The sequence below is a fragment of the Stegostoma tigrinum genome, chromosome 40 (assembly GCF_030684315.1).
Source record: "Stegostoma tigrinum isolate sSteTig4 chromosome 40, sSteTig4.hap1, whole genome shotgun sequence".
Classification (NCBI taxonomy): domain Eukaryota; kingdom Metazoa; phylum Chordata; class Chondrichthyes; order Orectolobiformes; family Stegostomatidae; genus Stegostoma; species Stegostoma tigrinum.
Window position 1 is genome coordinate 4,695,616 of NC_081393.1, and position 26,102 is coordinate 4,721,717.

General features: G+C 41.7%; 1 protein-coding gene across 1 annotated transcript in view; it reads left to right on the forward strand.

Annotated features, from left to right (window-relative positions):
• Positions 1 to 588: 588 nt before the first annotated feature.
• LOC125448087 (rho-related BTB domain-containing protein 2-like) overlaps positions 589 to 26,102 on the forward strand; it is a 69,880-nt gene continuing 44,366 nt past the window's right edge. Inside the window, exons 1-2 of the mRNA XM_048523099.2 lie at positions 589 to 1,040; positions 19,446 to 19,647. Coding sequence (XP_048379056.1) covers positions 19,456 to 19,647 — 192 coding nt within the window. The 5' untranslated portion in view covers positions 589 to 1,040; positions 19,446 to 19,455. The remainder of the gene's footprint in view (positions 1,041 to 19,445; positions 19,648 to 26,102) is intronic.

A 26,102-nucleotide genomic window follows, 5' to 3' on the forward strand; every position in this document is an offset into this window, starting at 1 on the left:
TGTTAGCATCAATGTATCTGTTTTTCAGGGACAGAAGACAAAAAAAAAATCAGACTCAAAACATTCGCTTTTGTTTCTCCCTGCACAGATGCTACTGAGTTGCTTCAGAATGTCCACTGTTTTCAAAATATTAATAGACCCCGTCCCTATCGTTTTTGTTCCTCAGGCAGAGATGGAGCAAGTGTTCACACAATCGCAATTACGTGCATGAATTAAATGCTTCTTTCTGTGAAGGCATGAGTTTCAGAACTATTCTTAGTGTGGAAGTGTCTGTTGGACATGTGCTGTTTGGAGGACGCAAGCTTTCTAAGCTCAGCTCCTTCCTCAGGCTTGTGTTTTAAAATAAACCTGATGTCGTGTGATTTTTGACTTTATCCACGCCACTAGCATCTCCACATCACGGTTTGTAGATGAGGAGGGTTTGGGGAAGGGGGCGGTGTTTTATTCTTCCGGTGCTCTCGAATATCGGATGAAGGACGTGACCCTAGGCCAATGGAGGTTTCGGTAACGCCCCTAAGCCTGGTGACAGCGCAGTGGGGGTGGGTGTTGTCTGCGCCAATCGGGATGGGAAAAGTAGGTGGAGACAGTCCTCCCCAGCTCCTCGCTCTCTGCAGAATCTCTGCTCCTTTTTATGAATGAAGTAACAACTGCAGCATGAGCCTGTTCCAGCCGATGGTTATCAGGAACGAAAAACAATCTTACTTCATACATAAATCTGCAACCTTTATTGCCACCTCTCCGATTGCCACCCCTCCCCCCCACCCCCGTCCTATCGCTTTCCCACATTCGGGAGCCAGGAGCAGGGCGCTGTAATTTTTGCGGAAAGATGATTTCTTCAGGGATTTCGGCTTGTGGCGCGATCGTTTCTCTGTCTTAGTTCATAGCGTGAAGTCATTCCGTTTGCTACAATGTCGAATTATTTATTTTTAATTGACACATTATTCAAATGGATACAATGACGAAGATGCTTGCGACTCACTGAAAAAAGGCGAACAGAGAACCTACTTCCTCATTGAAGAAAGATTTTTCCATTCAGCACGGTGCGTGATGATTTATTCCCTTTTTTTCCTGATATATATCTGTGACTCTGTGTGTGTGTGTGTAAATAGACATATATCTTTCCGCTTCTATTTTGGGAAATGTCTCCCCCAGTCTGTCTGTATTTAAGAGTCTATCCGATCTCCTCAACAGCTAAATTGAGCTGGTTGTCGTGGTAACAGAAATCGGGATGTGGACTCTTCCGAGTGCAGACCACAGAAGCTGCTCGCACTCGGCTTGAGGGCTGGGTCCCGCACTCAGTTCGGATGAAGCCTGACCCGCAGCAAACGCTACATGTGACCAAGCTTCTGGTCTCCTGCCGAAGCCGATCATGTCAAGTTTGAGTGTATTTGCGCTCCCCACCCGACGAAAGCCTTCTCGGGCTGGACTACTCATCAGTAACGTGGCAGGGATTCATAACTCTGATTCAAACCTTTAACTTACCGTTTTCCGACTGCAATCGCACATCTCCGGTCGGCCCTGACTTTGGCATGTGTTTCCAAGTGGCAGTTTACATGCAGCTTTTTAAAAATAGGTTCAACCTCTGATTTACTTTTCTACGTGTGGCAAAGAAAAGTCCAGCTTTTCTGCCCCACCACCATATACTTTATTCATGAAATTTATCAAAATACATCACAAAACATTTCAACCTGAGCATGACAGAATTTGCAAGAAAGCTCAACTTCTGCCTTGCAGCATGTTTCAACTGCACGAGTCTAGCAAAATACACTCCATGTCAGATAGACAGCCCGGGGAAAACAAATTCAAACTAGAAATTGCAGAAAGTGCAATTTTCTTTTGTCAGTGCTTCTTTGAGGTATTTCAGTATGTTTTGATGCTCTTGATACACAATGTATCTTGTGAGGCCCCCAGTCTCTGAAATTTTACAGTTTCCAGCCCCTTGGTGCACATTGGCTGAAAGGCCTGAGGCAGTGACCTTTGCCCGTTACAGAAAAAGAAAATGCATACAGAATTGATAACGAATGAAGCATTTCAGAGATCATAACTCTATGTCTAGCCACGTGATAGATTAGTTCAAACACACCTTAATGCAAAAATGGATGTGTGTTCAAGGTCAATAAGGGCCACAATGATTTTATTTCATTCTTCCATGAGATCTGTGTGTCAGTGGCCAGCATCTGTTACCCATTCCTTATTGTTCTTCAAATGAATAAACTGTTGTACCATTTCAGAGGGCAGTTGAGAATCAGTCAGACGACTGGGTTTGGAATCATATGCAGGCTAGTCCAGATATAGATGGCAGGCTTTGTTCTGCAAAGGAAATTCAAAAACTAGATTGACTGTTCCAAAATACTGTGTTGATTTGGTGGCACAATTTCTGACATGAACTTTAGTTCCAGATTTTGTTAAATTAATTTGCATTCAACCAGTTGCTCTAGTGGAGTTAAACCGTCATCTAGCAGCATTAGCCTGGGCAAAGTATCATCCGCTGCCCCCCCTCCACCCAACTTAATCCATGGTTTATTATATCCACAGGGTTTTTACAATTCAATATCTTATTTACATGGATTTAAACTTTAAAAGCTATGTCTAAGTTAGTAAATATTTCCATTGTAAAAACCACTAGACCTAGACACAAAACAAAACAGTTGACGTAACTCAGTTTCTTTATTACTGTTTGTAGATTTTGAACGTTAGTCAGTAGAGTTTTAGTAAGTGACTCAACACATAATTATTCACATGCTAGAGCACAAAACATCCATTGTAAAATTTACCAAATTAGTAATCCTTGCAGGTTAGGTTTTGTACACAGATTCAAACATGTAGTAAAATTTAAAATGGCAAGATTTAACTTGCATTTGTGGCATTGAAATTTTGGGGTTATGTAACCTAAGGAAGTAACTACAGCATTGGTCTAATTGAATGATAGAATGGGATGGGGGAGACATGAAATGAAACCAGCAAGTACTGGAGAAACTCAGCAGGTCTGGCAGCATCAGTGGAGAGAGAATTGGGTCATGTTTCAGGTTGAAAGACTCTTTTTTGATGGTGTGAATGGTCTTTCCTTTACACACGTTCTTATAAAGCCAATGCAGATATTTTAACCTTGCAATAGGTTTGCTAACGCCAGTATCAAACTGCCTGAAAGCATTGACTGTCTTATGTGAGACAAGTCATGTGTGAGCCTGTGTGTTGTATGTCTGTGTGTGAGGCTGTGAGGTTATCCATGTGTTTGATACTTGAATATGTTGTGCCCAGAAGCAACCAGATGAAGAGCATGTTATTCCACTGTACGCACAGACATATTTTACCTCGCCATCTTTTAATTTATTCCTCAATTTGATCAACATTGATAGAGGTCATTTATTGCCCAGGTATTAAGAGGCAACTCAATTTTATAGGATTGGAGTTAAATGCTCATTAGCGTAGCAGGATACCTTGTCTGAAGTGGATCTTAGGTATGCATTCTGCAGTGTAATCTACCTCATGATTTTATCTGTGTGAGAAAATTATTGTTAGGCAGGCTTTATTGCAATGGATGGACAGAAAATGACCAATGTGACTGACTCAGTAACCTTAAGGTTGAGGAAATGAAATAAGCTGGATGTGAATAGCGCCTTTCATGACCAAAGCACTTGACAGCTGTGATTTACACTTCAAGTATAGTCAGTTGGAAATTTGGCAGTCAATTTGTGCACAGTGATGCCTCAATAAAAAGAAATTGAGTATGTCACCTGCTAATTCTTAATGCCGAGGTATAAAACTGGCCAGGACACCAGGAGAAACACTACGGCTGAAGCTGCCATGGTCCTGTTTATTTCCACCACACAGTCCACAATATTTGCAAAAAGGAAATAATACTGAGAAATTTGTTTGAGATCTAGCATGCACAATGTTTACTTTAGCTATTAGCTGAATACAGTGAATACCCAGAGATAATAGGAACTGCAGATGCTGGAGAATCTGACATAAAAAGGTATGGAGCTAGATGAACACAGCAGGCCAAGCAGCATCTTAGGAGCAGGAAAGCTGACGTTTCGGGCGTAGACCCTTCTAGGCCTGAAACATCAGCTTTCCAGCTCCTAAGATGCTGCTGGGCCTGCTGTGTTCATTCAGCTCCACACCTTGTTATCACAGTGAATACCCAATCCAGAATGGAGTATAACAGGCAGTTGAGAAAAGTTCCAGTTTTGATCCCTAGTCCATTAGATTTTTAAAAACTTTCCATGCTGATCCTGGAGGCAATATTGAATAAACTTGAAGTTATTTAAAAGTTGTATTTGATAGATTCTCTGTGTGTTTTTGACGGTTGAATGCTTGTGATGGATCAAATCTGAAAGAAAACATTTTGTATTTGTTGTTATCTACAGGAATGGCCTATTTTCTGTAAAGGAGATGCTACAGTTTGACTAGCTTCAGCCACTGCTAGTCAAGTTTCTCTTGTCCTTTAACAATCATTCAAGGTAGCACCTGAGGACCAAAGTGTCATGTCAGCTATTACCCCCATGTTCTTTGACTGTTTGAATTATTTTAAGCCAAATTCTGACTGACCTGCCAAATTATTTTGTTTTAACTTGAGACTAACTTACTGCCCATGTCCTAATTTGCACCCTCTTGTTTGCGTATCATGCCTGTGCTCCTTGACCAGCAATGGCACACCAGACCCAGCTACATTTGATTTGAAAATTCCCATCCTTGTTTTCAAATTGCTTCATGACCATGCTTCTCCCTATCTCTGTAAACTCCTCCACCCCCACAACTCTTTGAGATCACAGTGTGCATCCAACTCTGTTCTCTGTAACATTCCCAAATTTAATTCTGTCAGAGGTAGTTGTCTCTTCAAATCTCGGAGCCCTATATTCTTCCCTTAACTTCTCTCCTTTCAGACCTTGAGACACTTGTTGAAATGCCAAGTTGTCAAGCTCTTTGTCAACAGATGTTGCTGTTTGTCATAATATTTTTAAAATTGCCACATTGAAATGCCTTGACTTATTTTATTGTGTTAAACTTGTTTGAAAGTTGTGTGAATTCACCAGTTGGGAATTGCATAATATCCTTATTCTTAATTGGAATATTGTCAAGGTATTTTTTAAAATAAAAAATACTTTTTCAGCAATTTTGTTTTTTGTTTCTTTTGCACATTTGAGAGACAAGATGGGAAAATAGTTCAACACCTTATCCCGAGGATAGCCCTGTGACAACACAGCATTTGTGTGGTATTGGACTAGATTATCATCCTTGACATGTATGCTCCCCTCCTGGAATGTAACTTCAACTCATAACCAATTTACTCAGATGGTAGAATGTTATCTGTTGGACCTCAAATTTGTGAAATTGTACATAAGCAATAGTTGTGCTGCTAAATGAGATGGAAATTAAATAGTGTTGTCAAGTGTATTTTCAATGCGGCTGAAGTCAACATACTTGCCGCCACCTCAACAACCAAACCATTGTTGTTCAGTACTTGATGCGTGCTATTTGAGATGTTTGGGTGAAGTGTGCAAGAGCTGAAGCTAGAGACTATCAATTGGGATTACTGACTGACACCACAGAGTTCTTCAGCGTCGACAGATATGGAGCTCCAATGGCTGCTTCCCAAAAACCCCTTCAGCTTGTTGTGGTTTGGTGCAAACAGGAGAGGTATTTATGAACAAACTGTATTTCAGGTTGTTGTTTCTTTCAATTTCACAGATTTGTTTGTGGAATCAATAAAATTCAATAATCCACTACACTTAGTAAAGATGTTGTGAACATTGAAGGGATTCAGAAAAGATTTACAAGGATGTTGCTGGGTTGGAGGGTTTGAGCTGTAGGGAGCGTATTATAAAGCTGAGGTTGAGGCCCCTTTGATGATGAAAACGGAAACACCCAGAGAGGCATTGCCTCACGCGATAATCTGTTGAGAGGGCCCAATCTACTATAAAGGAGTGGTTAAATAAAAATCAATCCCTGACACATACTTTGCAAGTAACAAGTAATAATTTATTTGTTAAGCTCCCAACAGTGAACAAACTAACTAAACATTAACAAACCAAATAAAACCCTTCTAACTACGAACCATTCCCAAATAAAACAAGATTCTGATGGTATGCAGTTCCAATAAATTCAAGTCACACTTGTATAAAATAATTTTTTCTGTTTTTCAAAATCACAGAAAAGTTACATCTTTCAGAAAGTTCTGTGTCTTCTCCGATGAATCATTCTCTCAGAAATGCCTTCTGAGTGAATTCTTCAGTCAGGAACGTCTCCTCCGTTGTATTCTTTTGTTTGGAACTGCTGTAGGTACCTTCAATATTCATGGAACTCACTCTAAGGCTGAGAGAATTCTGTGAGAGCCAGTGATTCTTTCTTTCAGAGCTGAGAGTTGTTCATTCAGCAGAGGACAGTTGGCTCTTCCTTTATTTTCTAAATGCCCTCATCTTTTATCCCCTTGATGACATATCAATTTGTTACAATGGGATTGGTCTGATGTTGTCAAAACTATCAAATTTAAATTTAATTGGATTTTTGTATCTAAGGGCTTTAAATTAATTGGCTAAATTCAAAACCCCATTGTCTTGGTAAAAATTCTGCTTTGCCTGATAACAGTATGGCCTGCAAACCCACAGACAACCTTTTTAAATATCTAAGCATAGAAGAAGTGCATCATTTTTTAAAGGGACCACAAATCGCTTTCCCCAAAGCATTTGACAAACACCAACATTGTACAAACACCAAAAGTTTACTAACAGCAATTTCTAAAGACCTGCATTCCAATCTAAAAATTCTCAACACAGCCTGGTAACAGAAAGGCTGAATAGGCGGGGGCTGTTTTCCCTGGTGCATCAGGGCTGAGGGCTGACCTTGTAGAGGTTTATAAAATGATGAAGGGCATAGATAGGGTGAATAGCCAAGGTCTTTTTCCCAGGGTTTTCCCTACACTCCCCAGAAGAGTCCAAAACTAGAGGGCAGAGAAGGGAAAGATTTAAAAGGGACCTAAAGGGAACTTTTTCACACAGTGGGTGATGTGTGTATGGAATGAACAGCCAGAGGAAGTGGTAGAGGCTGGTACAGTTACAACATTTTAAAAGGTACCTGGACAGGTATATGAATAGGAAGGGTTTAGAGGGATGTGGACCAAATGCTGGCAACTGAGATTAGATTAATTTAGGATATCTGGTCAGCATGGACAAGTTGAACTGAAGGGTCTGTTTCCGTGCTGTACATCTGTATGACTGTGACGATTAAAAAACTTTGCCAATGTCCTTGCAACTCAGAAAACATTAAAGTCTGTGACTAACAAATTTCGGAAAAAGATCCTCTGGACAGTTCAACTTATCCCATGATCTGAAATGCTTAGCGTATCACAATATACACCTTAGACTGCAAGCCTGCCATCTCCTTGGCTATAATTAAAACCACATTTTCCAGCATGTGGAGCACTATTAGATACACTGTAACAACAGAATGCAATTCACCATGGTACATTGGCAATTAATCATAGCTTCTGGACTGGGTGAGAATTTCTTTATCTCTGCAAATTATGCAAAGCAATTCATTTGCTCAGGTGTCAGTTCAAGGAATTTCGAGGAGTGCAATATTGTTGTGTATCAAGCTATTCCTACAACTCTTCTGAATTCTGCCACCCGTGTCATTTCACTGAGTAAAGCATTGCTTTTATCGTGAAATTAGAATAGTTTTTTTTTTAAACAGACTTTGCAGTGAACTTTTACATGGTCTGTTGCTACAAGAGCAATTTATTCTTGTCCTTTTGGAATGAAAAGGATATATATAAGAAATGTTGGTGGAGTGAACAGAAATCAGTGTAATGTGTTGCAGATCAGATTGATCGTCTAAAATATGAAACAGATTTTCACATGCAGAGTACATGCTCAACTTGTATTGCTTATTGGTTCTGGATGAATTTTTAAAAATTTCTCTTCCTAACTGTGCATCTTCATTGTCTAATATGAGCATTTGAAATAGGAACGGATGGAGGCTATTTGGTGTCTTAAGCCTGCTGTTGGTGTTTTGAATTCCACATTCTTACCTGGCATCGATTCTCTGTCAAACAAGAATTTATTCATGTCTGCCTTGAAAAGACACTCCTGCTCCTGTTCATGTGGTCGTATTTGCAGCACAGAAACTGGCCATTTGAGCAATAGATCTGTACTGATGTTTGTGATCCTCATGAGGCTCCTCCCACTTAGTTAATCTCATTATACATCTTGATATTATTGATGGTTCACTGCACCCACACATCACACAACTGTTTCATTCATAAGACAGAGCAGCCTCAAGGAATAAATGAAAAATGCAGAAACAGTCAGCTGGTCATGCAGCAACTGTTTTGAGAGAAACATTGTGAAGAGTTTCAGTTTGGTGATCTTTCATCAGAAGTGGATAATGGTAAGAGTGTAATAGTTCTTAAGCAAATCCACAGATAAGGACAGGGAAGGAAGAGCAAAAAGTATGATGTGTGGCCGGGTAGAAGGCAGTCATAGAGTCCTCAAGCTATGCAGCATGGAAACAGACCCTTCAGTCCAACTTGACCATGCCGACCAGATGTGTGACACTGATCTCGACCCATTTGTCAGCATTTGGCCAATATCCCTCTCAACCCTTCCTGCTCATATTCCCATCTAGATGACTGTTAGATGTTGTAATTGTACCAGCCTTCATCATTTTCTCTGGCAGCTCATTGTGTACACACACCACCCTCTACATGAAAAAGTTGCCCCTTAGGTCTGTTGTAAATTTTTCCCCTCTCACCTTAAACCTATGTCCTCTAGTTTTGGACTCTCTTACCCTGAAAAAAGACATTGCCTATATACCCTATATGTGCCTCTCATTATTTTATAAACCTCTTTTAGGTCACTTCTCACCTTCTGATGCTCCGGGGAAAATAGCCTGAGCCTATTCGGCCTCTCTCTTTTGCTCCAATGCTTCCAACCCTGGAAACATCTTTGCAAATCTTTTCTCAACCCTTTCAAATTTCACATCCTTCCTGTAGCAAGGAGACCAGAATAGAATGAAGAGTGGCCCAACATGTACAGCTTCAACATGACTTTCCAAGTTCTATGCGCAAAGCACTGACCAATAAAAACAAGCATACCAAACATCTTCTACACTATCCTATCTCAGTGTGACTCTACTTGCAAGAAACTATGAACCTGCGCTCCAAGGTCTCTGTTCAGCAACACTCCCCAGGACCTTATCATTAAGTGGATCAGTCCTGCTCTGGTTTGCCTTTCCAAAATACAGCAGCGTACACATGGAAATTAAACTCCATCTGTCATTCCTTGGACCACCGGCCCATCTGACCCAGATCTCGTTGTACTCTGAGCTGACCTCGTCGTAGTGTGTGTGGTAATGATAAATCAGACAAGGGTGGTAATTAGCCAAGAAGTGAACAAACATTCATTTGGAGAGGCAGCAGCTGATAACAGTGGAACCATGAACTGCGATTTGACAAGCCATAACATCGGTTACAGTCTGACATTATTACACTATTTGTCAGGCAGTCAGGCATTTATTCAAAATTTGATGTTCTGCACCCTGATCTTCCATTGAACTTTTTTTGTGCAAAAATGTTGGAGGCAAAGGCCAGTGTAGGTTTGAGATAAAGACTTAAAATTTAGACATGAGTCAAGCTCGGGAATGAATCGATCTGTTCAGCAAAATAAAAGTTGAGGAAAAGCATCCTGAAGAGGGTGGATTTTGACCTTGCATGGCCCTGCCATGCAGGTAGTATCTCTTCGGCACCAATGATACATTCTCCTTCATACACGGCAAATTTATAAGTGAATATTGACTAGGAACTTTAACAGGTGATCCTTTTGATCATGATTCAACCAATGCACAAGACCATGAATTGGTTTTTGATACATCTCCTGATCTTTTGTCATTGCTATCAGCTGCTCTTAATCCCAACTTGAACATTCAAAGATGTACAAGTGGCCCTGTTGAGGCACGGTGGGAGTTCCGGGTTCAAGTCCCACCAGCTCCTGAGGTGCACAATAACATCGCTGATCAGGGTGACTCAAAAAATAGGTTTTCAGAATCTCAGATGTACACCCAGTTGTCACACCATTTGCAATAAAAGCAAATGGTGAGTTCTACCCTCTTGAATGGGAGAAAGGAAAAATAAAGCCGGCTTCTAACAATGATTGCTATCCAGAGGGTAGCTGCTGGCAAATGAGAATGTCCTTTGAGAAAATGATTGGTGACCGAAAAACAATAGCATTTGAACTACCATTTGGGTGAAGTTTCACACGTCATCAGGTGAGTGTAGAATTGTTGCTATTAAAAGAGGAGGAGAAAGATTCAAATGGAGTGACAGTGTGAGGAAATAAGATGAAATGAATTCTCAGGATAGTTATAATTTGTAATTGTGAGCAACCGATGGTATTGGTGCCTGTGTCTCTCAGTGTTTAAGAAGGCGAGTTGATGCATTTTCAAATCGGCAGGTGGTTCCAAATGTGGGTGGTAACAAATTCAGTCACCTTTGGTTGTATTAGCTAGATTTGATTGGCTTACACATAGAGGCATTGGATTTATAACCGTGATGTGATGTTTTGTTTCATAGACATTGGTGGACAGATGGAGCAAGATCTTGCTTACCATTTAACTCTTTTCAAGAATAATTTTCCTTTTGATCATTATAGTGACAGATATGATTACATTCATTTGGTTTTGCTGTTAAATAAATAATGCAGAAAGAATTCAGAAAATGTGGTTGCAGCTCCTTTGCTGACAATGAGAACAAAAAAGTCAAGTAGTTGACTTCTGGGAATGTCATTGGCCAATCTTACGGTGCCTGGCCAAAGTTGATTCTAAATCCAAACTAATCCAGTTTATAAAAAAAAATCACTGGCTGAACCAGCATGATGCCCATCCCTAATTGCCATGGAGAAGGTGAGTATTTTGGAGCTGAAAGAACTTCTGATGAGGACTTGTCTACTGAGGTGGTATGGGCTGAGGTCAGAAACAGGAGAGGCGAGGCAACACTGCTGGGAGTTTTTTATAGGCCTCCGCAAAGTTCCAGGGATGTGGAGGAGAGGATTGGCAAAACTATTCTGGGCAGGAGTGAAAGGAACGGGGTGGTCATTATGGGAGACTTTAACTTCCCTAACATTGACTGGAATTGCTATAACTCTAGTACGTCGGATGAATCAGTTTTTGTCCAATGTGTGCAGGAGGGTTTCCTGACACAGTATGTCGAAGGGCGACAAGAGGGGAGGCCACACTGGATCTGGTACTTGGTAATGAACCAGGCCAGGTGTTTGATTTAGTGGTAGGTGAGCACTTTGGAAAAAGTGACCATAATTCGGTTACGTTTAGTTTAGCGATGGAAAGGGATAGGAACATGCCACAGGGCAAGAGTTACAGATGGGGGAAGGGCAATTATAATGCAATTAGGCAAGACTTAGGAGGTATAGAATGGGGCAGCAAAATGCAGCGGATGGGGACAATCGAAATGTGGAGCTGGTTTAAGGAACAGATATTACGTGTCCTTGATAGGTACGTCCCTGTTAGGCAGGGAGGAAGTGATAAAGTAAGGGAACCGTGGTTTACGAAAGAAATTGTATCTCTTGTTAAGCGGAAGAGGGAGGCTTATGTGATGATGAGATGAGATGGTTCAGATAAGGCGATGGAGAGTTACAGATTAGCTAGGAAGGATTTAAAGAGAGAGTTAAGTAGAGCAAGGAGGGGACATGAGCAGACATTAGCAGGTAGAATAAAGGAGAACCCTAAAGCTTTCTATAGGTATGTGAGGAATAAGAGGATGACTAGGGTAGGAATAGGGGCAGTCAAAGACAGAAGTAGGAAGTTGTGTGTGGACCCTGTGGAGATCGGAGAGATGCTAAATGATTATTTCTCATCTGTTTTCACTGAGGAACAGGAGAATATTGTAGAGGAGACGACTGAGTTACAGGCTACTAGAATTGAAAGGGTTAAGCTTAGTAAGGAGGAGGTGTTATCAATTCTAGAAGGTGTGAAGGTATATAAATCCCCTGGGACGGATGTGATTTTTCCGAGGATTGTCTGGGAAGCTAGCGAGGAGATGAAGGAGCCTTTGGCCTTGATCTTTGAGTCCTCATTGTCTGCAGGTTTAGTACCAGAGGACTGGAGGATTGCAAATGTTGTGCCCTTGTTCAAGAAGGGCAGTAGAGATGACCCAGGTAATTATAGACTTGTGAGCCTTACGTCTGTTGTAGGGAAAGTTTTGGAAAGGCTTATAAGAGGTAGGATTTATAATCAGCTAGCAAGCAACAATTTGATTGGAGATAGTCAGCATGGATTCATCAAGGGTAGGTCATGTGTCACAAACCTCATTGAGTTTTTTGAGAACGTGACCAAGCATGTGGATGAGGGTAGGGCAGTTGACGTGGTGTACATGGACTTCAGTAAAGCCTTTGATAAAGTTCCATGAGGTAGGCTGTTGGAGAAATTACAGAGGCATGGGATTGAGGGAGATTTAGCAGTTTGGATTAGAAACTGGTTTTCTGTAAGTGGTGGTTGATGGAAAATATTCAGCCTGGAGTCCAGTTACTAGTGGTGTGCCACAAGAATCTGTTTTGGGACCACTGCTGTTTGTCATTTTTATAAATGACTTGGACGCAGGCATAGGTGGATGGGTTAGTAAGTTTGCAGATGACACTAAAGTTGGTGGAGTGGTGAACAGTGTGGAAGAATGTTGCAGGTTGCAGGGAGACTTGGATAAACTGCAGAATTGGGCTGAAAGGTGGCAAATGGAGTTCAATGCAGATAAATGTGAGGTGATTCACTTTGGGAAGAATAATAGGAAAGCAGAATACTGGGTCAGTGGAAAGATTCTTGGTAGTGTGGATGTGCAGAGGGATCTTGGTGTCCATGTACATGGATCCCTGAAAGTTGCCACCCAGGTTGATAGTGCTGTTAAGAAGGCTTACGGTGTGTTAGGTTTTATTGGTAGAGGGATTGAGTTCCAGAGCCATGATTAGATTAGATTCCCTACAGTGTGGAAACAGGCCCTTTAGCCCAACAAGTCCACATCGCCCCTTGAAGCATCCCACCCAGACCCATCCCCCTATAACCCACACAACCCTAAACAGTATGGTCAACAGTATGGTCAATTTAGCATAGCCAATCCACCTAGCCTGCACATCTTTGGACTGTGGGAGGAAACCGGAGCACCCTGAGGAAACCCACGCAGACACAGGGAGAATGTGCAAAACCCACCCAGACAGTTGCCTGAGACGTGAATTGAACCCGGGTCCCTGGTGCTGTGAGGCTGCAGTGCTAACCACTGAGCCAACTTGCTGCCCGGCATGTCATGCTGCAACTGTACAAAACACTAGTGCGGCCTCATTTGGAATATTGCGTGCAGTTCTGGTCGCCCCATTGCAGGAAGATGTGGAAGCATTGGAAAGGGTGCAGAGGAGATTTACCAGGATGTTGCCTGGTCTGGAGCGCAGGCCCTATGAAGAAAGGCTGAGGGACTTGGGTCTGTTCTCATTGGAGAGAAGGAGGCTAAGAGGGGATCTAATAGAAACATACAAGATGATCAGAGGATTAGATAGGGTAGACCGTGAGAGTCTTTTCCCGAGGATGATGACTTCAGCTTGTACGAGGGGGCATAGCTACAAATTGAGGGGTGATAGATTTAAGACAGATGTCAGAGGCAGGTTCTTTACTCAGAGAGTGGTAAGGGCGTGGAACGCCCTGCTTGCCAATGTAGTTAACGCAGCCACATTAGGGACATTTAAATATAGAGAAGCATATGGATGATGATGGGATAGTGTAGTGGGAGGGGCTTAGATTAGTTCACAGGTTGGCGCAACATCAAAGGCCAAAGGGCCTGTTCTGTGCTGTATTGTTCTATGTTCTATGTTCTGTGTATTTGAACATGGATTGCTTCAGTATCTGAGGAGTCTCAAAAGGTGCTGCACATTGTTCAATCATTATTGAACGTACCCACTTCTGACCTGACGGAGAGAAGGTCATTAATGAAACAGCTGAAGATGGTTGAGTCAAGGACAGCACCCTGAGGAATTCATGCAGAAATGTCCTGGAGCTGAGATGACTGATCTGCAATAACCACAGACATCTCCCTGTAAGCCAAGTATGACTCCAACCACCAGAGACTTTTCCCTGATTACTATCGATTCTAGTTTTGACAGGGCTCCTTGAATCCACAGACTATCAAATGTGAGTTTGATATTAAGAGCAGTCACTCTCACCTCACCTCTGCAGTTTAGCTCTTTGGTCCTTGTTTAACCTAAGATGATAATGAGGTCAGGAGATGACTGACCCTGGTGGAACCCAAACTGACCATCACTGAGCAGATTATTGCAAAGCACGTGCTGTTTGATATCTCTGTTGATGACAACTTCCATCACTTTCCTGTTGATCAGTGTAGACTAAAGGGGAGGTAATTGGCCAGGTTGGAATAGTGCTGCTTTCTGTGGATTGAATAGATCTGAATAAAACTAACAAATAGTTAGATGGGTGCCATTGTTGCAGTTGTTCTTGACTAGGGTCATGAGAAGTTCTGGAACACAAGTCCACTGAACTAGTACTGCAAACATGGTTGAATCTGACTGCCCTCTACTCTTTGAAAATAAAACGATCTTTTTCTTCTAAACTTCTAAAGTGGCCCCAAATCAACAACATTGCAGTAAACCTTGGCCCTTGGCAGATTTCCAAGAAAGAATAAAAAAGAGAATCATCTGTCAATGGTGACCTGTTTCAAATGGCTTCCTCTGCCATCAAATATTGATAAGCAAGAACCCCAAACCAACAAGAGCAACATACAATCTTGGACTGTAATTGTCCACCTTACGTTCTACCTTTTGACACTTGGCCACTTTTTGTCCAATAGCAATTAAATTATTCCACACGAGTACTCATGGTGATCCAGAATAGAAACCACAAATTGCTTCAATTGGCTAAAAGCAGCGAGCTTTTAAAAATTGTCTAAAAACAGAAATCCATTCTGATGAAATATCAATGGCCTCAACATTGGCTCAGAGTTCCAAAGTTACACAAACCGCCAAGAGCAGCCCATAAATGAAAAGCAGTGACCCCCTCTTGTTCCAGATTCACTCACATGATCTTTGAATTTGATTTGATTTATTGTCACATGTAATGAAATACAGTGAAAGGTATTGTTTTGCATTCTATACAGGCAGGTCATATCCATATAAAGTGCATCAGGGTAGCAGAGCGGGTGCAGAACACAGTGTTACAGCCACAGAAAAGGTGCAGAGTGAAAGAGATCAACATTAACACTTGAGAAGTCTATTGAACAGTCTGATAACAGTAGGGAAGAAGCTGTTCTTGAATCTGACCTAACATGCATTTAAACTTTTATGTCTCCCTTATGGAAGAGGGTGGAAGTGAGAATAACTGGAGTGGGAGTGTTTCTTGATAATGTGGTTGCTTTACCGAGGCAGTGGGAAAGATAGATGGATTCAGTGAATGGAAGGCTGGTTTGTGTGATGGACTGGGCCATGTTCAGGACTCTGTCATTTCTTGCAATCTTGGGAAGAGCAGTTGCCATACCATGCTGCAATGTGCCCAGATATCCATGTCCACCTTATCAAGACCATTCAGGACCTTACACACTTTAATCAAGTCACCCCTCACTCTTCTAAACTTGCATGGAAACAAGCCCAGTCTGCCCAACCTATTCCTAGAACAGAACCCACTCATTCCAGGGATTAATCAGAACCTCTGAACTTGCAACAAAGCATTTTCAAATGTTTGTTTCATCACTTACACTGGGCACAATTGTTTCACCTATCCTTGTGTATGACTGGTACATTTATATCAACATAAGAACCTACTTTTACCACAAGCACTGCACATTACTGATCCCCAAATTTCCAGGCCATCTGCCACGCTTATGTCAAGAGTGTGAAGGATTATGTTCAACTTGCATAAATGAATGCATCTCAAACTATATTGACGAAGCTTGTCACCATCCAAGAAAAAGCAATCTGCTTGATCGGTGCTCCTTGCACCTTCTTAAACATAGACTCCTTCCATGTCTAAGGTACCAGAGGCAGATCTAGCAACTCCCTACTGGGCACCCAATGAGATGCTATGGACCACCAACAGCAACAGAATTTGTACTCCAGTATAATCTGCAGCCTCATGGCCCAACATATTCTGCACTGAACCATTACCGTCAAGCCAGGGAGTCAACTTTGGTTAAGGAGGGGGGGGGCAGGAGAGCATGCCAGGAGCAGCACCAGACATAGCTAAAAAGGAGGTGTTAGCCTGGTGAAGCGACCAAACAGGACAGCTTGCATGCCAAACAGCATAAGCAGCAAGTGATAGGCAGAACAAATCAGCTCCACAACCAACAGATCAGATCTAAGCTCTGCAATCCTGCCACATCCAGTCATGAATAGTGATGGATAATTAAGCAACTCACTGGAGGAGGAGGCTGCACAACTATTCCCATCCTCAATGATGGAAGAGCCCAACACATCAGTTCAAAAGATAAGGATGAAGCATTTGCAAAAATCTTCAGCCAGAAGTGCCAAATAGATGATCCATTTTGGCCTCCACTGGTTCTCAGCATTACAGATACCATTCTTCAGCCAAATTGACTCTACCCACATGATGTCAAGAAATGGTTAGAGGCACTGGATGCTGCAAAGGCTGGGGCCCCTGACAACATTCTAGTGATAGTACTGAAGACTTGTGCTCCAGAGCTTGCCACTCCCTAGCCAATCTGTTTCAATATGGTCACGACACTGGCATTTCCCTGACAAAGTGGAAAATTTCCCAGATATGTCCTGTGCACAAAAATTAGGACAAATCTAACCCGACCAATTACCACCCCATCAGTCTACCCTACATCATCAGTAAACTGATGGAAGAGGTAATGAATAGTGCTACCAGGCAGTACCTAACCAGAACTAACTTGCCCACTGACACTCCATTTGGGTTCCACCTGTTCCTGGCCTCATTACATCTTCACATCAAAAATAGACAAAAGCGCTGAGTTCACAAGGTGAGATCAGCCCTTAAAATCATGGTTGCGTTAGACTGAGTGTGGCATCAAGAAGCCCTAGCAAAACTGGAATCAAAGACATCAGGGGCAAACTCTCTGCTAGTTGGAGTCATACCTGATGCATAGAAAGATGGGAGGTTGATCATCTCAGCTTCAGGACATCTCTACAGATGTTCCTTAGTATCATGTCCTGGACCCAACCATCTTCTGCTGCTTCATTAATGCCTTTCCCTTCATCAGAAGGTCAGAATTGGGGATGTTCCCCAGTGATTGCACAGTGTTCAGCACCATTTGCAACTCCTCAGATACCCAAACAAACAGACAAAACGGGCTCAGAAACCATAACCACTCTCCCCTACATCAAAGACATTTCCGAAATGACTGCCAGACTACTCGGACCCCTTGGCATCAGGGTAGCCCACAAACCCACCAACACACTAAAACAGCAGCTAATGAACTTAAAAGACCCTATACAGACAACAAGCAAAACGAATGTCATCTACAAAATACCTTGCAAGAACTGTGACAAACACTACATTGGACAAACAGGCAGAAAGCTAGCCACCAGGATACATGAACATCAACTAGCCACAAAACGACATGACCCACTATCACTCGTATCCTTACATACAGATAAGGAAGGACATCACTTTGATTGGGACAACACATCCATCCTAGGACAAGCCAAACAGAGACATGCACGAGAATTCCTAGAAGCATGGCATTCCAACCGGAACTCCATCAACAAACACATTGACTTGGAGCCAATCTACCATCCCCTGAGAAAAAGAACAGGAAATGACGTCACCAACCCAAGGAAACCTAACCAGATAAATAGAAAGCGGGACATAACACCAGTGCTTTGTCGGAGGCTCACTGATGATGTTACCTAGAATGGTGACAAAACGTCTGAAAACTAACCTTCCAGCTCAGCGAGCAAACTCACATCCAGATGCTATGGCTAATCTTCATAGCCAATCCAACTAACCTGCGCATCTTTGGACTGTGGGAGGAAACCAGAACACCTGGAGGAAACCAACAGAGAATATGCAAACAGCACATAGTCCCCAAGTCTGGGATTGTACCTAGGTACCTGGCACTGTGAGGCAGCAGTGCTAACTGCTGAGCCACCGTACCACCTTAAGATCAATAATGTATGTGCCAATCATAAGTCCAGCTCTGTCTTCAATATCTTTGGGTTATTATATAATGGTCAATATGTTGATCCAGCAGGCAAGGCAGTCTGTTTATCTCAGGATCAGTTGTGTCACAGAAAGCTGGAGAGATCCCAAATTCCATCGCTGCCCAATGTTGAGTCAGCTGATGGATTGGCAGCACAAGCTGTAGAACCTTCCAGGTTCTTGTCCAGGAGTAAGGGGCAACCATTTCGGCTTCTCCTGCTCCTGATCTTGATCCATCTGTTGAAAGTGTGCTTGCAAACATGACTGGGCTTTTCAGGCAGTGTGTCAATTTAATCAAGACTCATTTTAGAGTAATGACACGCCCTGGCCAGTGTACCATATCAAAAGCTAGGTCACCGCACCTATGCAATTGTCTGCCTACAATCTTTCATCCAGTCAGTTAAATCAATGGAAAATTGCAGCCGTATACTTAGTCAGAAAAAAGAGAAATCTGCTAGCAACATCAGATTAAGAGAAATATTCTCTTAAACATACATGATACTGGAAGGAATTGTATGCTCAATAAACACATGATAAATATTTGTGCTATTTATTAATACCAGCTGGCATGTAAGATTACAATGCAGTTTCAGGTGTCAGTATAAACACTCAAGCTTTCCTGAGTTACATACAGTCCACACAGTTTGTTCGATTTTCTCTATAAGACATTAAATTTTCTTTCCAGTTTAAGCATTCTGTCAATGTGTTTGCTACAGGTGTTGATATTCTTCAGAAGGTATTGCCTGTTTCGTGAGGATGCTGCAACATCACCAGAATGCAATGTGCTTTTAATCACCGCTATGTTTAGTGACCAAATGAACAAAATTTTATCTGTTGTCAAGTGGGTGACTGAGCTGTGTAAGATTTTTGGAACGTAATGTAATTCAGCTCTATTTCTCATATTAAATTTGTTCTAAAATGGCATTCTTGCAAATAAAGATGATGTTGCACCTTTCATAACTTCAGGTCATCTCAAACCAATGAATTGTTTGAGAGGGCATCATGGTTTTCATGTAGAAAACCTCATGATTCCTTTGATTTATCAGAGCAGCAATTGTGTCTCAGATTGTTGCAAAATTATGTGTACAGCTCAAGAAGGAGCGTGCAGAGCAATGGGTTAAATTTTTGCACTGTCCCAGCAAAGATCTGGCACAACACCATGTACTGAATGGCATTTTTGTCTGCAAACTCTGGTGGGAAGAAAGAAAAAATAATTTTGACTTTTCCAGTTTGTGCATTTTTTTTAATATGATCATTTTGTTTATCATGTCTAGCCCATGGTTGATGGATACAAACATGGACTATGAAAGACCAAATGTAGAAACCATCAAGTGTGTGGTCGTGGGCGACAACGCAGTAGGGAAGACCAGGCTTATCTGTGCAAGAGCATGTAATGCCACCCTGACACAATACCAACTATTGGCCACTCATGTACCAACAGTCTGGGCCATTGATCAGTACCGTGTGTGCCAGGAGGTAAGTAGAACATGCACTTCATTGTAGTGCTGTGCAACTCATTTCAGATAATTTGTGAAACCTTTTTAACTTTGAGGTTGGTGTTCAGAGCCCAAATATTGCAAAAGCAGGATCTTGTGCAGAAGAATGTTAACCAGTAATGGATGCTCAGAGAACAATACCATATCTTTCATTCCAGCACTTTGTGACATGTGAAATTAATGCTGTGTTCAACAATTCCTGCTCCTGCGGAAAGCAGGTGTTGTCAATAACACTTTTTTCTCATTTACTGCTCATTTAGCTCTTTTTTCCATTTCCCCTACCCCTTTTCTGTTCTTTTTGCATGTCCAGTACATTTTCTAACCTCTTTTGTTTTTGTCCTTACACATTCATCCCTTTTCAATCACTCCAGTCTTTCACCCTATCAGTAGTCTTTTGATTTTTCCTTCCATTATCACTTTTCCTGCATCTGTACTTGATAAAAGCCTGGTAGAACTATAAAGTTTTATACTTCTGGCACAAAGTCAGTGCTGGGAAACACTTCCCTGCAGATGCTGCCAAACTTGATGTCTACCAGCATTTTCTGTACCTCATTAAAATAGGCAATATATTTCACTACACAGCCATGATGGACTGAAGAACCTTCATCCTGTATCATTCTACGATTGCTAATATTAAGGACATGAGATGTTAAATATAGATGCATTATTTACTCCAGATAGCTAGTTGAAGGAACAGTGTGAAGCTAATCTTTATTTGGAATAGACTTATTCACAAAGTGAAACATTACAAATGCACATCCCCTGATTCCATTCCATTCTTATTTCCTAATGTGTCCTTAAGTGACCATCCAATCTGAACTGTCCACCTGTCTGTACTTTGTTTTCTTAATTTAAACACATCGTGAGCAAAATCATCTAGCAATATGCAGGAAATAAAGGCAGGGAATTTAAATTTTTTAAACCCATCTGTTACACCACACCTTTTGAGCGGTTGGGACATGAACCTATACCTCCTGGCTTTGAGGTAGGGGCATAACCACTGAATCACAAGAGCCCAGGAGATGGACAGCCAGAAACATTTTCCTCGGGTGGAGGTAGCTAGTATGAGGAGGCATAGTTTTAAAGTGAGTGGAGGTCGGTATAGGGGAGACATCAGAGGTAGGTTATTTACTCAGAGTGGGAGGGGCATGGAATGCATTGCTGGAGAGGGTAGTGGATTCGACCTCATTGGGGGCATTTAAGTGGCTATTAGATAGGCATATGGCTGATAGTATCAGGTAGGGGTGGAGGTTAGATAGACCTTAAGTTTAGGGTAAAAGTTTGTCACAACATCATGGGCCAAAGGGCCAGTACTATGATGTACAGTTCTATGTTCTGTGTGCATTTAAATGAATTTAGAGTCAAAATAAGATGAGGGAACTTGACTGGCTGGATGCTGTGGGAACGACTCAAAATCAGGGACACAGTTTAACAATCTGTGAAGTATTTTAAAGTCAGACGACAAGAGAATATTTTTGCTCTCTGAGGGTCAATAATCTGCAGCATTATCTTGCCTGGAGAGCCGCAGAGGCATGGTGAATAAACATTCTTCAAGCAAATGCATGCGGACTCTTGACTAATGAGCAAATCAAAAGGCATTGAGGTAGGCAGGAAAGAGAAGTTGAGGCCACAGTCTGATCAGCCATTGACTTATTGAATGGCAGACGAGCCTTGAGGGCCAAATGGCCCCCTTGGGCTCCCACTGTGTGTGTTTATATGTATGCACTGTCATAAGAACTGGGATTTTTGCTGTCACTTTGAGCATTTTGCCATTTCATTTGTCTTTTGAATGTTCATTATGTTTTTTCCATGAAATGAAAAAGACTGCAGATGCTCTAAATCTGAAACAAAAACAAAGTATCGGAGAAACTCAGCAGGGAGTCTGACAGCATATGCAGACAGAGAAACAGGTACAACATTTCGAATCCAGTAAACCTTTGTGAGAAAGGTGTCAGAAACATTAACTCTGTTCCTGTCCACAGATGCTGCCTGACCAGCTGAATTTCTCCAGCAATTTGTATTTTTGTATAACTTAGTTTCTACTTACCCCTAGGGTTAGTGTAGCCTTCCATGTATGTCAGTTACGTAGGACCAAGTGGTTCTCATTACGTGAAATTTGGGTCTTTACAGGAAGGCAGCAATGACTCAGTTGCTTTCTCCCTGAGCTCTACAATTTGCTCAATGTCCTCCTTCACCTTTCTCCCTCCCTTTCCTGTTTTAGGACACACATTAAACATTGTGTGTTTAACTCAGCTTCTGGCTATCTGATCTAATATTTCCTTCGTGACTCAGTGTTACATTTGGTTTCAGTATTCTCTGTGAAGCATTCAGGATGACCTATTACTTTAAAGATGCTATATAAATTCATGTTGTGAAGGCCAAGTCTGGTAGGTGTGGGGAATGCAGGATGATGAAAAAGATTGAGGCTCTGGTAAAGACAAGAAGGAAGCTTATGTCGGGTATAGACAGCTGTATTCCAGTGAATCCCTGGAAGAGTATAAGGACAGAAAATGTTTATTTAAGACGGAAACTAGGAAAGCAAAAAGAGGACATGAGATAGCTTTGGCAAATAGGGTTAAGGAGATTCGAAAGAGATCCTACACATACATGAAAGGCAGAAGAGTAACTCGGGAGAGAATAGGGCTCCTTTCAAGATCAATATGGTTGTCAATGTGTGGACCTGCAGGAGATGGTTGAGACATCAAACAAATACTTTGCATCAATGTTTACTGTCGAGAAGGACATGGAAGTGAGGGAACTTGCAGAAATAAATAGTGATGTTTTGAAAAGAGCTCATGTTACTGAAGAGGCAGTGCTGGATACCTTAGAGCACAACAAGATAGATAATTCCACAGGACCTAATCAGGTGCTTCCCAGAATTTTGTGTGAAGTTAGTGAAGAGATTGCTGGGTCCCTGGCTGAGGTATTTGGATCATTGATCACCATGGGGGAGGTTCCGGGAGACTGAAGGTTAGTTAATGTTCTGCCGTTAATTCAGGACATCTGTAAGGAAAAGCCATAGAACTATAGACCGGTGGGGCTTTGGTCAGTGATGGATGACTTGTTGGAGGGGATTCTCAGAGGCAGGATTTTACATGCATTTGGAAAGTCAAAGACTGATCAGAGATAATCAGCATGGCTTTAGATATAATGGGCAATCATGTCTTAGTAACTTGACTGAGTTTTTTTAAGAAGTTTCAAAGAAGATTGATGAAGACAGAGCAGAAGACTTTGACTCTGTGGACTTGAGCAAAGTGTTCGATAAGGTTCCACATGGTAGATGGTTGGTCAGGTGAGATCACATGGGATCCACCAGGTGCAAGCCAATTGGATACAAAACTGGCTAGAAGCTAAGAGGAGATCTGTGACATGTTGTGTACCACAGGATCAGTACTGGGTCAACTTGTTCATGATTTATATAAATGATTTGGATGTGATTATAGCAGGTATTGTTAGTAAGTTTGTAAATGACACCAAAATTAGAGGTGTAGTGAACAGTGAAGAAGATTATCTCAGAGTACATCAGCACTTTGATCAGATGGGCCAATAGACTGAGAAGTGGCGGAGTTTAGATAATTGTGAGGTGTTGCGTTTTCATGTGGCAAACCAGGGCAGGACTTACATAGTTAATTGTAGGGCCTAGAGGAGTGTTGCTGAGCAAAGGGACCTTGGGGTGCAGGTGCATAGTTGCTTGAAAGTGGAGTTGCAATTCGACAAAGTGCTAAAGAACGCATGTGGTACTCTTGCCTTTGCTGGTCATTACATTAAGTATAGAAGTTGGGATGTCATGTAGCGGCTGGACAGTACATTGGTTAAGCCACTTGTGGAATACTGCATTCAATTCTGGTCTCCCTGCTATAGAAAAGATGTTGCTAAGCTTGAAAGGGTTCAGAAAACATTTACAAGGATGTTGCTGGGTATGGACGGTTTGAGCTACAGGGAGAGGCTAAATAGGGTGGGTATTTTACCCTGGAGCATCGGAGGCTGAGGGGTGACCTTATCAAGGTTTACAAAGTCACGAGGGGCATGGATAGGGTGAATAGCCAAGGTCTTTATTCCAGGGTAGGGGAGACCAAAACTAGAGGGCAAAGATTTAAAGTGAGTGGAGAAAGATTTAAAAGGGACCTAAGGGGCAACCTTTTCATGCAGAGGATGGTGGGTGTATGAATCGAGCTGCCAGAGAAGATGATTGAGGTGGGTATAATTACATCATTGAAAAGGTATCTGGATGAGTGTACAAATAGGAAGGGTTGAGAGGGATATGGGTCAAATGCTGGCAAATAGGACTAGGTCAGATGGAATGTCTGGTCAGCATGGACTTTTCTTGCCATATAACTGTATGACTCAATAAGTTATTGTTGCAAATGTTTATTTTTCTTATGTATATTTGAGCGGAAAACAATGGCACAGCACGACAGACACTTGAATTTCAAAATAAAGGCAGAAAATGCTGAAAGTATTCAGCAGATCAGGCAGTATCTGTGGAGAGAGAACGAACTTTCACTTCAGTTTGATGAACTTGAGTCAGATTTACTAAATTACATTCAGCCATGGTGCGATCTAAACTGTTGATCTATTGATTAGAGGTACAGTACAGTAATTAAAAAGCTCCAGTATCCTCAATTTGATTTTGTGAATGACAGAATAATTTGCTTTGACTCACTAATAAGTCACAAGTGTAAATTGGTGTTGAAATTTATTTATGACTTCAATAAATCTGTACAGAATTGAAAACCATGAAGCATGAAAAATAGTTGTATCACCGGGACAAGAAAGAGAATTAATTTGACATTAAGGCAAATAATCTGGAAAATACAACTGAAGAGGTCATTACATTGGAACTATACGTCAGTCAGTAATGTTCTCACCTCCGTCAGAACGTTGTGGGTTCAAGGCCTGCTCCAGAAACCTGGGCACATAATTTTGATAACGTCCCATTCAAGTTGTCTAGTGATGCCATTATATGTCTCTGAGAAAGTGGGACTTGGACCCGGGCCTCCTGCCTCAGATATAGGAAGATTACCACAACACCACAAGAGACTTCCTGAGCGCACAATCGACTCTGGTTTACAGATGCAGAGGGAGTGCAACAGTATTAGAGGTGCTATTTTTCAGGTGAATTGTGAAAAAGAGGCCCTGTCTGCCCTCCCAGATAGCAATCTTCATTCACTGAAGAGTAGGGAAGTTTTCCCAGTGTGGTGTCTTGGCTAAGACTTATCTCTCAGCAACTGTAATGTCTGTTTCACTAGTTTTGTCCATAATCTGTGTAATCATCAGACAAGGTATCATGTTGTCTCTCAGATGACGCAATACTTGGAACGTGTTCATAGGCCCAGAATGTCATGTCAATAATAGGTCTCAAGCAAAAAAGGAAATACAATATTAGTCAAAATGGCAGATTATCTGCTTATTATTACATTGCTTTTGTTGGCAGTTTGCTGTGCTCAGTGGAGTGCTGCTTTTTCTGTGTTACAGCAGTGAGTCCTCTTCAGTACATCACACCAAAATGAATTGTTTGCTGCATGTCCATCGTTTCTCTTAAATGGAAGGATGATGACACTTCAGTCATACATTTTTAGCTGGGAAACAGTCCAGTAAGTCCCAAAATCATCAAAGGTTGATATTGAATGCAGATTGTTTGTCAGGAGCATCTAGTTGAACCAATATAAAGCTGATACATGGGCCATACAATGGTCAACAGCCTTCGAGCTTTTCAAGATGAAGGCTTTAACTTGAATAGAGACTCAGGAATGCTTAATTGCAAACTCAAGTGGACATTAGTGGCATTATTAATGTAAGCCCAAGTTTGCCTCTGTAAAGACATGGTGTTTTACCTGTTCATTAATGTGGACCGCACTGGCGAACCAATAGAACATAGAACATAGAACATTACAGCACAGTACAGGCCCTTCGGCCCTCGATGTTGTGCCGACCTGTCATACCGATCTCAAGCTCATCTAACCTACACTATTCCATGTACGTCCATATGCTGATCCAATGACGACTTAAATGTACCTAAAGTTGGTGAATCTACTACCGTTGCAGGCAAAGCGTTCCATTCCCTTACTACTCTCTGAGTAAAGAAACTACCTCTGACATCTGTCCTATATCTTTCACCCCTCAATTTAAAGCTATGCCCCCTCGTGCTCGCCGTCACCATCCTAGGAAAAAGGCTCTCCCTATCCACCCTATCTAACCCTCTGATTATTTTATATGTTTCAGTTAAGTCACCTCTCAACCTTCTTCTCTCTAATGAAAACAGCCTCAAGTCCCCCAGCCTTTCCTCGTAAGACCTTCCCGCCATACCAGGCAACATCCTCATAAATCTCCTCTGCACCCTAGAGTGAATACTGTTGAAAAATATTCATTTAGCACTTCCCCTATCTCATCTGATTCCACACACAACTTACCACTACTATCCTTGATTGGGCCTAA